The sequence below is a fragment of the Platalea leucorodia genome (genome assembly GCF_965183815.1).
Source record: "Platalea leucorodia genome assembly, chromosome: 4".
Lineage (NCBI taxonomy): Eukaryota > Metazoa > Chordata > Aves > Pelecaniformes > Threskiornithidae > Platalea > Platalea leucorodia.
The window spans coordinates 23430098-23446900 of record NC_138826.1 but is presented as its reverse complement, the minus strand read 5'-3'; the positions used below and the strand labels follow the sequence as shown (position 1 = coordinate 23446900).

Below are 16803 nucleotides of genomic sequence, written 5' to 3'. Positions count from 1 at the left end.
GCTCTGCAGCCTCCCAGAGCACCTCTGGCCCTTCCAGGGGAGCAGTTCCTCATATCGGAGTCAAACATCAACAAAACAAGAACTTGTGCATGCCAGCTTCCAGCAGTAGGTTGGGTGGGCTGCTTTAGTCATTGCAAGTGCAAGGACTAGTTGCCGGGTTGCGCTGACCTATACCCAGCCTCTCACAAGTGCAGCTTTGTCAGCTTGGGAAGCCATTCCCCCAGAGACTCAAGTTCTTGATTTCTCTCTTCTCTACCAGCTTCTCTCACTCTTTCTCTCCTCTAGGAGACCTTGAAGAGGTCAGAATCCCAAGGTCTAGTCCCCTTTTCTTATGTCTTTATCTTATCTCTCCCAGCAAGTCCTTTCTTTTCTATTGTGATGTCTGGAGACCTTTCTACCCTTGCTAGATGGGTATTTTATACTTTCCTTTCTTGTGAGGCCAGACACCTCTAAGGGCAAGAGACTGAGGCAATTGCTGTGCACTGAGGAGAGCATGTCAGTATGTTTTTTGGCACATCACACGCAGTGCAAACTCCACTGATAATGTCAGGAAGACTTCAGGAACAATCAATACCAAAGAACAGAAAATCCAAATGACACTGAAATACTTGGAAGATGCTCTTGTGACAGTGAATTTCTGGGAGCGCCTCAGTAGAAGAGTGTACCCTTAGTGTGATCTCTTTAACAATGAACTTTAGGCAAAACAAAACAAGTTTTATGAGCACATTATACATTTCTTAACCTCTGTTGGCCTCTGCAGCTGTTTGAGATAAGGCGTGTCTTCAATGCCCAGTTAACACTGAGAGAAGTCCTAGTTTCATAACACAGGGCAGTCTAACAAATGATTGACTAGTAACATTGGCTAACTCAGCCACGTGATCCAAAACATGCTGTTGTGCTAACATAGCTACACAGCCCTTCAGTATATAAACTCGGGCTCCGGCAGCCAGAGTCACTCCCTCCTGAGCCGCAGAAGGAAATGGGGCTCCTGGCAGCAGCCACTGTTGTCCTCCTGGTTTGCATTGCTTGCCTGCTCTCCTTTGCAACATGGAGAGGGAGGTCTGGAAAGGGGAAGATGCCTCCAGGACCAGCTCCCCTTCCCGTGCTGGGTAATGTGCTGCAGGTGAAACCAAAGAACTTGGCCAAAACCCTCCAGAAGGTAAGGTCACTTTCTTCTTCTCTCTTACTTTCTTCTGTGGTCGAGAAATGTGTGGGACCTGTGCATGGGGACAACCTGTGGCCATGGCTTGATGAATGACAATCCCAGAGGAGCAGAAAAGTCATGGGGATCTCAGCTGCTCCCCCTTACTGCTGTTGCCATTGTTGTTCAGGGCCTGATAGCTGGGAACCCTCTCCACACCCGCATTTATCATGAGAGGACCAAATCTTGACGTTGCTGGGCTCTGAGGCTGCACTGCCTGCAGTGGGATGCAGCAGCAAGGCCACTTTTCAACTCCTCCTTCCTATCTGCTCCATGGCTGTGTTCTCCCTTGCATTTTGACAGCTCAGTGAAGAGTATGGACCAGTGTTCACAGTGCACCTGGGCTCTGACCCAGTAGTGGTGCTGCACGGACATGATGTGGTGAAAGAAGCCTTGATTGATCGCGCAGACGAGTTTGCTGCCAGAGGACACATGCCAATAGGAGACCGGGCTAACAATGGATTAGGTATCTTTGCTGATCAAGCTCCTTCTGAGAAGGGAAGGGCTGAGGGTGCATTTGGGAGATTAGAGCTGGAGTGTACCATGAATGAGGGAAGACTGCGGGGAGTGGGTGGGTCCCACCTGGAGAAGGGAAGGCAGAGTAGGCTGTAATTGCTGGCTTCCACCACCCCAAGATGGCAGCAGGGAAAGGGAGCCGGATTGATCTCGGTGGTGAGCAGTGAAAGGGCAAACGGCAACAGCCACCAGCTGCAGCAAGGGAAATTATGTGCAGATATGAGTGATGAATTGTTCACAAGGAGGTTGGGTATGTGGTGGAAAAGGCCAAAAGCAGGCAGCTGGACTACAAGACCTCCAGAGATTGCCTCCAAACCACAGTACTGTATGACACTACCAGGTCAGTGGTCTCCCAGGGACAGGATTCATTGTTACCGTAAGCCTCTGTTCATCTCACACCCAGCACGCCCAAGCCAGGTCTTCCCTCTTCTTTCTTCCTCTGCAGGAATTATTTTTAGCAACAATGAGGAGTGGTTACAAGTCCGGCGTTTTGCTCTCAGCACTCTGCGCAGCTTTGGAATGGGGAAGAGGACCATTGAAGAGAGGATCCAGGAGGAAACTGGATACTTGCTGGAAGAGATCAACAAAACAAAGGGTATGGTCCATTTTTAATATAGCTTATGTTTGAAAAAAAAGGACTGTATTAAGGGAGCCCATGTCTTTAGCATAGAATTGAAGTTCACATGTGTTTGGTCCATGTACCAGCTACCCCACATTACAAAGCAGCAAATAATTCCATGATCACGTACTGTACTTTTTGGAGGACCACTGTGATCTGGTATTTCCACTGACAACCAGAGCTCAGGTTACCCACAGTAGCCCTAAGTAGCCATAGTTTTGGGGATTTTTTATGGTTTGTAACTTTTCTGAAATCACAGGAGCACCTTTTGACCCAACCTTCATGCTGAGCTGTGCTGTTTCCAATGTCATATGCTCCATTGTCTTTGGGCAACGGTATGACTATAAAGACAAGAAGTTCCTGGCCCTGATGAACAACATGAACAACATCTTTGAGATGATTAACTCCCTCTGGGGACAGGTACATTCCATAGCCATTTCACAGTGGCAACATGCTCGCAGGGGAGCAGTTGGCCTCCCTCCCAATGAAGTCCCATTTCAGTCTTCTAACTGGGACCCCGTCAATGCTCTGCTGCACAGGAGGGAATTCATTCAAGAGCAAGAAGCACCCTCACCAATGGAGCTGGCTTTGCCAGCTAAATGCAGCTTCCCCCTAGTCCTGAACACGCTTCTTCTCCACCTCTAAGGTTCCTACTACTACTAAGCAAGCCCCTACTGCCCTGTCAGACTGCCCAGCCTCATAGCCCTTCTGCTTGGCTCAGTTGAGAGGGTTGCAGCCTTCCTAGACTTTTTGCTAATATCAAAGGATGGGGCAATGGTCATGCTAGGAACCTTCCTTTTTCTTTCCTTACAGCTCTACCAGATGTTTTCAAAGGTCCTGGATTACTTGCCTGGCCCACACAACAAAATATTCAGCGAATTTGATGCTCTAAAAGCCTTTGTGTCAGAGGAGGTAAAGATGCACCAAGCCTCACTAGATCCCAGCTCCCCTCAGGATTTCATCGACTGCTTCCTCAGCAAAATGCAGGAGGTAAGGAGACAGCATACAGCCCCAGCTCACCCCCAAACACACCTACGCTGAGCCCCTTCCCTCTCCTAAGTAGCACAGATGGGATGACCCCTTCCCAGGCAGCTGGGCTGTGCAGTGGGAAGACACCAACATTACCCCAGATATTGTCTGTGCTAGAGCTTATAGCTCTGGGTCTGCACACTCACCAGCCACTACCTGCAGCTGCTTAGACAGCAAGACCTTCATCTGCTCTCACCAAAACACAGGGACATTTGCAGCCTGGTCTTGCAGTTCTTTCACTGGAAAGCAGTTGGTGCAGCAAGGGCAAACAGGCAGCTCTGTACCATTCAGCGCACAGCTTGAAAGAATGTTGCTCTGGGGTTGAGCTTACTGCACAAAGATAGCATTGCACTGTCCCAGATGGCTGCTGCACCTTAGCAGAGAAATGCAACAGCTCTCGGTGAAAAGGAAGGCCTGGGATCACACAAGAAAGGCCACTTAACTCAGCCAGAGAAACACCGCAGCCTTCTCCCTAGGAGAAAGAGCATCCCAATTCCAATTTCCACATGAAGAACCTGATAACCACAACCTTCGACTTGTTCACTGCCGGAACTGAGACAACTAGCACCACCATAAGATATGGGCTTCTGCTTCTTCTCAAATACCCAAAGATACAAGGTACCAGTCTGTGACCTCTTCTTCTCTAGCTGTTCCGCTGGGCTGGGTGCATGTCTAACACCACATCCTTCTCCCAACTTTTCTCCTCTCTCTCTCATATTTTACCCAAAAGGGCAAAGTCCTTGCACTGTCATTCCCTGGGGTGGCCATTAGAGATCCCTCAGCTTCACTGGCATCATCATCAGATGCACTCCCCTCACAGCCAGGGACTTGACTGTGTCTACATCTTTATCTCCCAGTACTCCTATTTAGCCAAGTCACAAGGACATTCTTTGCATGCGCCACAGTAGAGCTGTGTTGTAGTCAACACCAAAACCAACATCCATGCTCCTGTCATCTGTGATTTGTGGACAGTTTAGGGAAACCTGTTTAGGTAGGTTTTGGTTTATTCACCCATTTTATGGTTTGTGCCTTTCATGACAGAGAAAGTTCAAGAAGAGATTGACTGGGTAGTAGGACGATCACGAAGACCTTGTGTGGCTGACCGGACCCAGATGCCCTACACAGATGCAGTGGTCCATGAAATTCAGCGGTTCATCGCCCTCGTCCCCCTGAGTCTCCCTCACACTGTGACCAAAGACACCTGCTTCAGAGAGTACGTTATTCCCAAGGTTAGTGGGCAAGCTCCCTCAAGTTCAACAACAAGGTGGCAGTATGTTTGCTCTTAGGCTGTCAGTTACAAGCCAGAAGCTAGAAATGCTGTGGCCTGACCTCATTGTCACCCAGCCCTTCATGAAGGTTTTATCCTCAGGCTCCTATAGCTCACTTGCAATCCCTTGTTGCCACTCCACGGGCTAAGACTGGAACAGTAGCTCTGCCCAACATCTTTGCTCACTTGCTCTGCAGCTTTACCTATCTGCAGAAACACAGTGCATTCACAAAAAAATAGAGCAGTGACTCCTCACACAAAAGGCAGCAAAGCCATGGAACTGCTCACCACCATCCAGGAGAGCCTGTGCACATGGTTGGAAGCAAAGTCAATCAGTGGTTATTGAGCACAGAAAGCCCCTGAGCCACAAAGTGCTGGAGGATATGTCTGCATTCAAGGGAACAGGCAAAAACTGTTTGCCCTGTTCTTACACACTTCTTGAGGCAGTCACTGCTGGCCACTGGCAGAGGCAGGCTGATGGGCTAGAGCAACCCATGGCCTGGCCTGGCCCAGCCCGTGGCGGTGATGCTCATTGCTCTTCTGGGTGACTGTGTTCAGCAGGGGAAGAGCAGCACATGGGCTGTTGGGGTTTTGATTTTCAGCTGTCTGTGTAAAATCAAAAGGCAGGACCCAGGGAACTGCTCAGCTTCCAGCAGAGGGCTCTTGTGTCATCACTGCTGGATCATTTATCGCCCCCCCCCCCCCCCCCCCCCCCCCCCCCCCCCCCCCGCCAATGGCTGGTCAGGAAGAGGGAAGGAAGAGGATGGTGGCAGGAAAAATTTGTCAGGAGAGGGGAAGAGAGCTTCATTTCCACGACCTTGTGTGCTTTTGCTTTTCGGGGCTTGCAGAAAAGAAGGAACATAGTGCATCTACAAGTTCGTTATTGTGAAACACTAAGAAAGTGGAAGAATTAGGTGGTGTGTCCCCAGATGAACACAGCAAGGTGAGGATAAATGGTCTGAAAGTGAGAGGGAGCGTTCAGGAAGGGCAGCCAACAACGGTACCTGCTGTGACATCTGGCAGGGTCTCCCTAAAGCCGCATCCCCAAAGGAAGGGTCCCCAAAGGGAAACCAAAGGCACAGGTAGGGCTGTGATGGGAAGCCCAGTTTTAACTTGGCAGGCAGTTGGATTAAGTGACCTAACTCGCCTCCCCTTCATGTCCTTCTCTTCTCCTTGTGTTACCTCAGGGCACCACAATCTTTCCAATCCTCAGTTCTGTCCTCCATGACAGTAAAGAGTTTCCAAATCCAAATGAGTTCAACCCTGGACATTTCTTGAACGAGAATGGCACCTTTAGGAAGAGTGAGTTCTTCATGCCCTTCTCAGCAGGTAAAGCACAGGCTTTCTCTCTCTTCCTCCCTCTGTTGACCTCCTCCTCCTCTGGGGACCACCCTGCCTTTCCCTGTAACACACTTCCTCTTCCCAGCACGGTCCCACTGGTGCTTCCTTGGGGCTCATTGCTCTCTGGATAACTCCTCCCTGCTGCTCCCTTCTCCAGCTGCCTCTCCCATCTTGTTTGGGCCTGGTGGCTTCTCAAACCTCCTACTAGGAGTTGCTGATGTAATGACATGAATGGGACCCATTGGCACTTTCTAAAATACCTGTCACCTTCCTACACAACCACCAAAGACATCCTTAACCAACCTGTCTTTCTGTGGTAGCTCCACTTTTCCCCAGCACCTCTTAAGTACCTCTCAGGCTACATGCAACCACTCATCTACCAATAGCCCGAACCCTCTGCTTTCTCACCCGTGCTTTACGTTGCCTTGCTCTCTCTCATCTTGCCTCCTGTGATGCCCCCTCCGTGTTTAAGAGTTCTCCTGCTCCTGGTCTTCCTTCACACACCCAACCAAACTGCCAAGGGTCTTTCTCCAAGCAACTCTTCGCTTGCAAATGTCCTTAGTAATCCTGACAGTCATCTCACTGCTGTGGCTGTATCTGGTAAATAAAGCTGTGCAGCACATCTGCTTAGTACAAACTCTGGTCTACTCAGCAACACCTGTTGAGCACTATTTGCTGTTTTCACTTCTAGGGAAGCGAATATGCCCTGGAGAGGGCCTGGCACGCATGGAGATATTCTTATTCATGGCCACCATCTTGCAGAACTTTACCTTGAAGCCTGTCGTCAACCCCCAGGAACTCAACATAACCCCAACACTGAGTGGGACAGGCAACGTACCTCCTGTCTACCAGCTCTGTGCTCTCCCCCGCTGAAAAGTACAAAACCACTCTCCACAGTGTCCTGAGCCTGGCTGCTCCTTTACATCTCCCTTACTAAAACCAACAGCAGGAGCATTGGCCCACCTTCCCAAGGCCTCCAGGAAGGCAGCCCAAACACAGGTGCGTGCACAGAGTAGACACCTTCAAAGCCTCCCAGAACCGCTCCACCACATCACAGGGAGGCCCTGGGTGACATTACAGCCTGTTGCACTGACACTCTGTCCACGGGTTCATTGAGCGCACTGGCCGCATCAAACAGATGACTTTCTCACAAACATGGCTCCCATGGCTGCCCACGACCTGCTTCTCCTGCAGCACATGTCCCACCAAGAGCAGCGTGCTTTGCAGATGGACAGCGCTGCATGTATGTATGTTAATGACCCAATAAAGAAAAATCTATTTATGAGGATTTGAGCCGTTATTTTCTTCGGGTTAGGGCAGCACCCACATCTGCTGCCACACTGCAGAGTAGGTCTGCAGCGCCTGTGGCCAGCGCCCTGCAGGAAGGACTGTCCCTCTTGGGGCAAGGGTTCTGCCTGCTTCAGCCACTGGACCCACTGCTGCTGCCTGAAAGGAACCCATGGCCATTTGCAGCACGACACAATTTGGGAAGGCTCACGGTATGGGAGGGGAAGGGGGTACTGTGGCCTGGGGGCTATCAGCAGCTCTGTCTGCTGTTCTTGGGGCTGTCAGTCCTGCTGCCCACAGCTGGACGAAGGATGGCTGCAGCATCCCTCCTGGAGGAGAGCGCTCCCCACCCCAGTTCAGAGGCTGAAACTCTGGCTGCCTTCATCCCCTTGGTGGGACCTCTGGCTGCTCCTCTCATTTCTCGGGCACTCTACGGCCCAGCCTTTCCACAAGCTGGGAGCACCTTCCCTATGGCTCCTCTGTCCTTCTCCCACCATCTCCCCCAGGCCTCCTGCTCTCCCCAAGGCAGTTGCCAGCACAAACCCACCTGTCATTGTGGCCACCCAGCACCCCCACATGAATCAAGATGGGGCTGCTGAGGAGATTATTTCTCTGGTTGGTGCCTCCTGCCTGAATCACACTCCCACCCCACATCCTAACTGAAATGCCAAGGTACCGAGGAGAGAACAGCGTGAGTGAGAGACCATTGCAGGTAAGGAACAGTTGAGAACTCGGGGAAGTTGCCATCACGAGGGCTGTTCTGCAGCTGGAGTTGCATTCTTCCAGTTTTCTTGGGCATTATCACTTCATCTCACTTTATGGTCTGGACTCCTCCTGCCAAATGAAGAGTGCACCCCTGTCTTTGCAGACTGTTGCGAGGAGCTCAGGCACCTGAGTGATAAGGACTCCAGCCAACTCTCTGGCTGTTCTTTTCTACCATCAGTATCACTGCAAGGATGTACATGTTCTTTATTAAAATTAATTAACTTAAATTTAGGAGGATAGCAAAACCATCTCTCCCAGAGAGCCTGGGTATTTCAGGGGAAACTCTTTTTGCTTCCACATCTCAGAGGCATCATTGCAAACAAGTTCTTTCCCCATCCAAAGTCTCTTTGTCCTGTCCTCCATAGAATTTCATGTATGCACAAAGAGAAATCTGTCTTGTTCATAAACTGCAACCGTGTGACCCCTGGTGTCCAGGAAAAGGATTGTGTCTGTTATTTCTGGTCCCAGCGACTATTTGGTGCTTTTCTTTCAGTGATAGGGCGGATCGTTTTCATAAATGGGTTCCACCACAGATGGCTCTCTTCTGGCCTTCTTCATCCTCATGGGCTTTGGTTGTGTTTGGATGTCTGGTTTGCGGTGTTTGTCTGGATGTTCATTTACATAGACATTTGTTGTCCCCTGCATCATGGTCATATAAAAGTCCTAGAAGCAAAATATAATTTCTGTGATGATTGTCACAAGGTACTCAGAGACCTTGTGAGTACTGCAGAGAATACAGTATGCAAGAATTCCTGCCTCTCTTTTTGGAAATGTTTGGCAGTATTTTGAAGAAAATGTCACATTTGTTCACATCTCAGGTTCATCCCTCCTTCTCCCTCCATTTTTGCCCATGCAGGATGCAGGTCTAATGTCTGTGTGCTCTAAACCAATGGCAAACCATTGCTGGCCTCTCATCTGGGATTGCATCAAATGGACAGACATGCAACCAGAAACAGCAGGAGCCCCAGGCAAGCATGGCGAGAGAGCTTACCGTGAACTCTCTATTAGTCTAGGACTACCCTTAAAGCCAGTCCTGCATTTAGTTAACTCACTCAGCAGCGTGTGTGCTATGTTGAGAATCAGTTAATAGATGACTTACGTCTGGAGGTCTGGGAGGGGATGATTCATATTCATATTCTTCCTGACCATCAGGATGTTGATTCGTCTGAAGCAATGAACGAAACAGTGGCAAACAACATCTATCTACTATTCACAAACAACTGCATAAGAAGCACAGGGCAGTGAGAATATGTTCTCAGGACATACTCAGAGGATAAATAACCACACAGGGGATAATATCAAGGATCATATCCAACATATTCTAAGCTGGATGCCAAAACTCTCTTTCATTTGGAACAATTATAAAGTCCACTTGATGCCTGCCCATGAGAATGACCTGGCAGAGGGGAAACCTCAAAGCCTGAGCGTTGCCTTTACTAGAACATCCAAAAGTTTTCTGGTCCTTGAACACAGGGGAAAGCCCTCACTTCCACATTTACATCGGGGGGGGGCGGGGCAGGGGGAAGATGTTTACCAACAACAACTACAGGGAAATGTACTCCCTCAGTACTGTTACACCTTTCTTTCTGATGTAAGGAAACATAAAGATCCATGCAAGTACTAGAGCTGGTTAAAAACATCTGTAAAGTGGCATGGGAAGGAAAGGGCCCTTTTAGGTAGAACTGTCAATGTTTGGCTGCCAGAGTGCTTCATGTCTTTGTTCCTCCATGGGCAGGTTGACTGTCTCTTTGGTGGTGCAGGTGCTTTTTCACCTCAGAGGAAGGAAGCGTGGTGCTACAGAAACTCTTGACCCTACCCCAGCAGTGAGGAGGTAGGCAAGGTGTGAAGACCCACCCACCCCATGGGCTGGAACACAGAAAAAACACTGACCAAGCTATACATACTATGAAACACCTTGGCAGCATTTCTGGAGCTAAGTAACACCATTTTGGAGTGAGAGGATCCCTAAATGAATAATTTCCTGTGGGAAATGACAGAGAAATCCACTGAAGAACAGTGGTGATTGATAGATTTTTTTTTCATTTCCTGCTAGTTAATAGACCACTTGGAGGTGCCTCTTCAGTATTTTCCATGAATATCTCTTTTATCTTTATGAACCTGCAACTCCTAAGCTGAGGTCCAGCCTTTGAGAGACAGAGCAGAGACAGTCTCAGTGCCTAGGGACATGGTCCTGAACTTCCTGAGAGCTTCAGAATGTGTTGAATCAGTTTTCTGATGTGGAGGTCTAGGCTGGGAGGTAGCAAAGCACCCAGGAGATGGAAGGTAGTCACCTGATTCCAGCTGTAGTTCTTCCACTGGAGAACACAGACCACCGCCAAGATGATTGCAAGGACCAAGACCAGGAAGCTGGGTATCCCTGCGGCTACTCCAACCACCCAGGGCTCATACTAAACAAAGACAGACAGTCAGGACAAATGCATGCAGTGGGATCCTTTAACTCTGTGCTGAGCGAGTGGCTACCATACAACATTGAGAAAAGCCAATGCGAGAAGCAAAACTGGAGCCCCAGATCAAAACAGTGGCATCCAGCCCTGCGCACAGAGATGGACAGGGGAAGCAGAGATTTGATTTCAGAGGGAAAGTTCCACACAATCAATCGGATTAAATAAATAACTCTTACCCCAGAAGAACAATCTGCCTGGACAGCTGTGCTTCCAGATGTATATGCAGAAGTCTAGAAATAAGATGGTTATAGAACATTTACAAAAAAGTGTTTCATACAAAGCAAGCAGGGAGAGAGGTGAAGTGAGCCGTTGCAAGACTTCAACAACAGCATGTGGTCAGAAACACATGGAGCACCCAGCTGCACCCTGAGGTCATGGCCTGTACTTCCCAGTCATAAGCAAGAACCCAAACTCTGGTCCTTCCAACAATGGCTCTGACTGAATGGAAGGAATATATGTTTTTCCTCAAAAAGGGGCTTGAGGCTGGAAAAAAGCACACACAAGAGATAAGCACAAATATATGGCAGAGAAATCTGGATTCAGAATGAAAAGCAAAGGGGAGTGGGAAGCCCCAAGAAAAGATGTGCTTTTGCAAGTCTGCTCTCTGTCCTTGCCACAATGCTAGAGGCAGCTGCCTGCATGGCCTCACCTGGAGGATCAATCAGTGCCTTGGCTCACAGATGCAAGGCATGCGGTGCAGGGCACTGGCAAACCTGGTGTACCCCAAACCAAAACCATGTGGCTTTTTCTAGCCATTGCAACATGTCACACCCAGCTCCATATGACAAGGCAGCTCCAGCAAGAAAGAAGTCCATCACACAGGCAGTGATGACGGCAAGTGCCTCACTTGTTATCCCCTCTGCCAGACTGACCCACCATCTCAAGCTGACATTGCTCCAGGTGAGAGCCAAAGGACCCAGCATCCAGAGCAGCCGCGGGGAGCAGCCTCTGGGTACAGGCCAGAGCTCAAGAGCTGTATGTGCCTCCTCAAAGGCCTCAGGTCAGCCAGGTCTCCTCTGGCCCCTGCAGCTAACAGATGCTTAGCCAGGAACAACCATGATCGATACTCACATCTACATCCATCTTTCAGTAACTCAGCAGCCAGAAAAATTGCCCTTCCTCATTCTAAGGCAGGTTGTGGCTGGACTAATTGTCCTCAATGCCTATAATTCAGCAGCAAAACACAATTGATCCCTGGCTGGGAAGATGCAAAACCAGAAAGGGTCTGTGTGTCAGGACAGAGACTATATCTCACAGTACAGCAAGTGGGAAGGCAGGATTAGAAAGCCCAGATCTTTGCCCCAGCTTTTTGGGGGAAGAGAGAGGAACGCCGTGTCTTTTAGCAAAGAATTAGCAGTGACGTGTATCTTAACTGAGTGGCAGGACATGTAAAGGACCCTGTGGTAACGGCTGTGATGGCTAATGGCCTGCTCCTCTCTTTAACCCCTCTGTCACCAGCAGAAAACAGAAATGAAATCTGAAATGACAGTCACATTCCCTTTGGTGAAAGGAGCAGGAAGAAAGTTCAGCTGCATTACAGGCCTAGCAAACTCACCTCTCACTGGATTTACTAATTTCTAAATAAACAAGAAAACAGGCACAAATGCAGAAATCTGCGTAGTTTAAGCATCTCACCTGTCTTTTCTGCTACAATATAATGTCAGCGGCATCAGGACAGTCTGTCAGAAGATCTGCATCAACACTCACCCATAAAAGCAGCAATTTCTCATCCAGAATCCCACCCCCCAGCTCCTACAGATAACATGACGGTGAGTAGTCAGTTGATCTTCATCCCATGCAGTGTACTTACTGAATTTACTGTTGTGTTGTACAATGGTGAGAAATATGATGTTGTCTCCTGCAAAGAAATAAAAAAAAAAAAAAGAAGAAAACCAGAACTGAGTATTAGCAACTGGGAGCTGCCCCTGGCCAGGTGTGGGAGTAGGGAGGGGTGCTTCTGAAGTGACTGGAAATGATGGCATGAGAATATACTCATTTGAGATGAACAGGGAAGGCATGCTAGTTACTCCAGAGAAAAAAAACAAACATGCCATGCTACTGAAGAAAGTGATATGAGGTAACATGAACTGGTTTGCCTGAATTGTTTGTACCGTAGAGGGCCTCTGAGTAGTCAGGGCCTTATCATTTAATGCATTTACCCTGACAGCTCCCCAGTGAGAAAGGGTAAGGCTGTTTAACCCCACTATGGCTTGGGAACTGAAGTACAGTGGCAGCTTGTAAAATAGCAAGGACTTGCACCTGCAGCCTTTGAAAGAAAACAGGCACAAATGCAGAAATCTGCGTAGTTTAAGCATCTCACCTGTCTTTTCTGCTACAATATAATGTCAGCGGCATCAGGACAGTCTGTCAGAAGATCCGCATCAACACTCACCCATAAAAGCAGCAATTTCTCATCCAGAATCCCACCCCCCAGCTCCTACAGATAACATGACGGTGAGTAGTCAGTTGATCTTCATCCCATGCAGTGTACTTACTGAATTTACTGTTGTGTTGTACAATGGTGAGAAATATGATGTTGTCTCCTGCAAAGAAATAAAAAAAAAAAAAAGAAGAAAACCAGAACTGAGTATTAGCAACTGGGAGCTGCCCCTGGCCAGGTGTGGGAGTAGGGAGGGGTGCTTCTGAAGTGACTGGAAATGATGGCATGAGAATATACTCATTTGAGATGAACAGGGAAGGCATGCTAGTTACTCCAGAGAAAAAAAACAAACATGCCATGCTACTGAAGAAAGTGATATGAGGTAACATGAACTGGTTTGCATGAATTGTTTGTACCAATGCATTTACCCTGACAGCTCCCCAGTGAGAAAGGGTAAGGCTGTTTAACCCCGCTATGGCTTGGGAACTGAAGTACAGTGGCAGCTTATAAAGTAGCAAGGACTTGCACCTGCAGCCTTTGAACCCCAAACTAATCACATGTGCCTGCTCCCATTGATTCAAGGACAGCTGGAAATGATAGAAACACATTAACTCCTTCCTGACTAAATTGTTTCCACACACAAAAAGGGAAGTATTCAGAAGAATCTCTGCTAGATGAGGGAGGTGATAGCGCCCCTGTACTCGGCACTGGTGAGGCCGCACCTCCAGTGCTGTGTTCAGTTTTGGGCCCCTCACTACAAGAAGGACATCGAGGTGCTGGAGCGTGTCCAGAGGAGGGCAATGAAGCTGGTGAAGGGTCTAGAGCACAAGTCTTATGAGGAGTGGCTGAGGGAGCTGGGGTTGTTTAGTCTGGAGAAGAGGAGGCTGAGGGGAGACCTTATTGCTCTCTACAACTACCTGAAAGGAGGTTGTAGTGAGGTGGGGGTCGGTCTCTTCTCCCTAGTAACGAGTGATAGAACGAGAGGAAAAGGCCTCAAGCTGCGCCAGGGGAGGTTTGGGTTGGATATTAGGAGAAACTTCTTCACCGAAAGGGTGGTCAGGCACTGGAACAGGCTGCCCAGGGAAGTGGTTGAGTCTCCATCCCTGGAGGTATTTAAAAGACAGGTAGACGTGGTGCTTAGGGACATGGTTTAGTGGTGGACTTGGCAGTGCTAGGTTAACGGTTGGACTCGATAATCTTAAGGGTCTTTTCCAACCTTAACGATTCTATGATTCTAGATGTGCTGTCTGTCTGTCAGGATATAGAGACTCCGCCATCTGGGAGGAATGCAGAAAGAGGCTTGGAGATGGTTGAAAGCTGTTCTTAATCTCTCTTGCTGATGCAGCTCTGCTGCTGGATACAATACTGGATCCATTACATGGTGAGGTCTGTGGGCAGGTGAGGCTGCCTGTAGGGATGGGTGCTAGTGACAGTGTTGGGAATGGTACTGTGGAGAGGCTTAGCTCCCGAGGGGGGTTATCAGGACAAGCAGTGCAGGGGCCTCTCCTCCCCTATAATCCAGGGGCAAGTAGTATGCATATCTGTATGAAACAGCTCTCTTAAGACACTTAGGTGCAGTGTTATTCCTGAACCCCAGCCAGTTCCAGAAACAGGTAAGAATTAAATAAACTGGAGTGAAAGAGCAAAGCTGCTGAGGTCTCCCTTGGAACTTAAGCTCTGGTGCTCTGGAAGGTGACAGGAAAAGACTGAAGGAGAGCTTCACTCTGCATCCACAAAAAGCCAGTAGAGCTGGCAGAAAGTTGTCCTTTTTCTGACTGCGGGAAGTTCTGCGGCCGTGCACTGAGTAGGGCCTGGTTACTTCAGAACAGGGAGGTCAATGCAGTGAAAGCTTGCTGATAAAAGCCTGGATACTGCAGGTGATGGAGAAGGAAGGCTCAATGCAAGCAAGCTGTGAGAGACTTGGCTCAGTCTCAGTCCTGCAGCCCAGGAGTGGGGCTGTTGTGATTTAACTCTCCCAGCCAAAACTAGGACAGGGGCACTGGGTGTTGAGGACCATAATCTACAGCAAAGTCAAAGAGGGGATGAGTTATTGAAATATTCGGAAGTCATCCTCCCATTACAGACTCCAGCTGGAGGCTTGTTGACAAGTGTGGCCTTTATATGCAAGCTGTGGACATTGTAATGGAAGTGTAACCTTTGAACAGCTTAGCTTAGGGGACCACAGATGTTGGGAAATGCCTCTGAGCATGTAGACACAGCTAGCAATCGGCCACCCAGTGAAAACGTTCTCCTTCAAACTCCTTAGAGGTCCAGGTATTGCTGTACCCAGGCTGCCAGATAGGAATGAAATATAGCAGAAACATTTCTCACCCAAATTTTCTGCTCTGCCTTCCTTGAACTTCATCACTGAAACACACCTTTGTGAACAGCTGACCTGTTGATGTTTGTTTTGGATTTTCATATCTGCCTCTTCTCTGAAGCTGTAAATTTATTTTATTTCCTCCTTCTTAGTTAAAGGTAGTGCACTTAATGGACTTCATTATCATTTCCAGGACTGTTCATGCAGGTTAAATGAAAGTCTGAATAGAAGGAGCCACATAAAGAGCACATTTACATATGGTCACCTTTCTGTGCTGAAGTTATTTGTGAAACTATATTTGTGTGTGCAACTGACTATTTACAAATTTAAGTTGCCAGCTAGGAATAGGTCATAACCTCACGGGTAGCCCTTGATTTGAGTAGAAATGTTTTTCCTAGCTTATTCAATCACAGTTCCAGACCAGGGTTAAATACTTAGTTTCTTAAGGTGGGACACTAGCAGACAGACTGTATGAAGTAAGCCCTTATTTAAAGAAAAAGGCTGGTTCTGCACTTAAATCTCTAACAGATGACTTGCAGGGTACTGGGCCTTTGTGCTCTGCTGCGAGCTGCCTTTACTTACAAAATGCAGGATTCAGGGTATCTTACTAAGACTGTTGTATTTGGAAACCAAAGTGTCTAACTTGCTAGCAAGGAAATACAGAAAAATCTAGCAAGACACTGAGAAATAGGCTGTTTCTCTCAATTGTACAATGGCTTAAAGCCATTGTCTCAAGTCACTTACAAAAATGGATCAGTATGCAAGCGTGTATGCTAGCCATGTCAGGAGAGACAAGGCTGTCCTTTATGTGAAAATTACTATTGACTTCCAATTTATTTAGTTCAAAGAAGAAAGAAGAGGACACCTCTAATCCTCTTGATTAAAACTCCTGACCACTGCCCTAAAATTTCTAAGTAAGTGTAAAGTGAATGTAATTCAATATTGTGATATCTTTCTATGCTTGCTTTGCCCCTGCTTTTGCTCATAGATTGCCTTTACTGCAGAGTGATGTTTACAGGGCTATGAGTGCCAGTGACCCTGATGTGAGTCAGGTAGATTTCCCAGCAGCATTAACTACAGCAGCTACTGTCTGCCAAGAGCCCATCTCGGGTGAGAGAAAGCCTTATACTGCAGCTGAGGTAAAAATAACTGCTGCAACCTCTCCCTTCTTGCCACTCAGTAACTCATAGCAGCCTACAGTCCTGGAAACTGATGGAGAGACCACAAGGAGACAGGCCTCTTCCCTAGGCAAAATCAGCATTACTGGACCCCTGTGGCTCTGTACAGAGAGCTTCTCACTGAAGGGAGCAGAGAGGAGATGGATGAATGCAGTTAACACACACATCCAGCAATCAGATGCTCTGGATTTACCTCTCAGATTTATCACAGATGCTTCCACCTCCATCAACTCTCCAGCATATGGATAATACTCCCCCCCCACCCCCCAGCTGTTCTCACACTTGCTCAAACTGTGCTTGCTCCTGGGCAGGGACCATCTCCTCTTCTGGAGCCTATACAGCTCCAGGGGTAACACGTGGCCAGCTCCTGGATGGAGCCGGGACAAGCTATGTGCTATTCACCGGGCAGGGCTGTGGAAGAGAGACAAAGGGGAC

The 16803-nt window shown here is 48.3% G+C and overlaps 1 protein-coding gene across 1 annotated transcript; it reads left to right on the top strand.

Moving 5' to 3' along the window:
* Positions 1–979: 979 nt before the first annotated feature.
* LOC309588725 (cytochrome P450 2C19-like) lies at positions 980–6931 on the top strand (the record flags this gene model as incomplete). Its single annotated transcript, XM_082308381.1, has 9 exons — positions 980–1159; positions 1505–1667; positions 2163–2312; positions 2596–2756; positions 3150–3326; positions 3842–3983; positions 4407–4594; positions 5820–5961; positions 6665–6931. 9 exons carry the CDS (start codon positions 980–982, stop codon positions 6844–6846), a joined length of 1485 nt encoding a protein of 494 aa, XP_082164507.1. The 3' UTR covers positions 6847–6931.
* Between the last annotated feature and the right edge of the window lie 9872 nt (positions 6932–16803).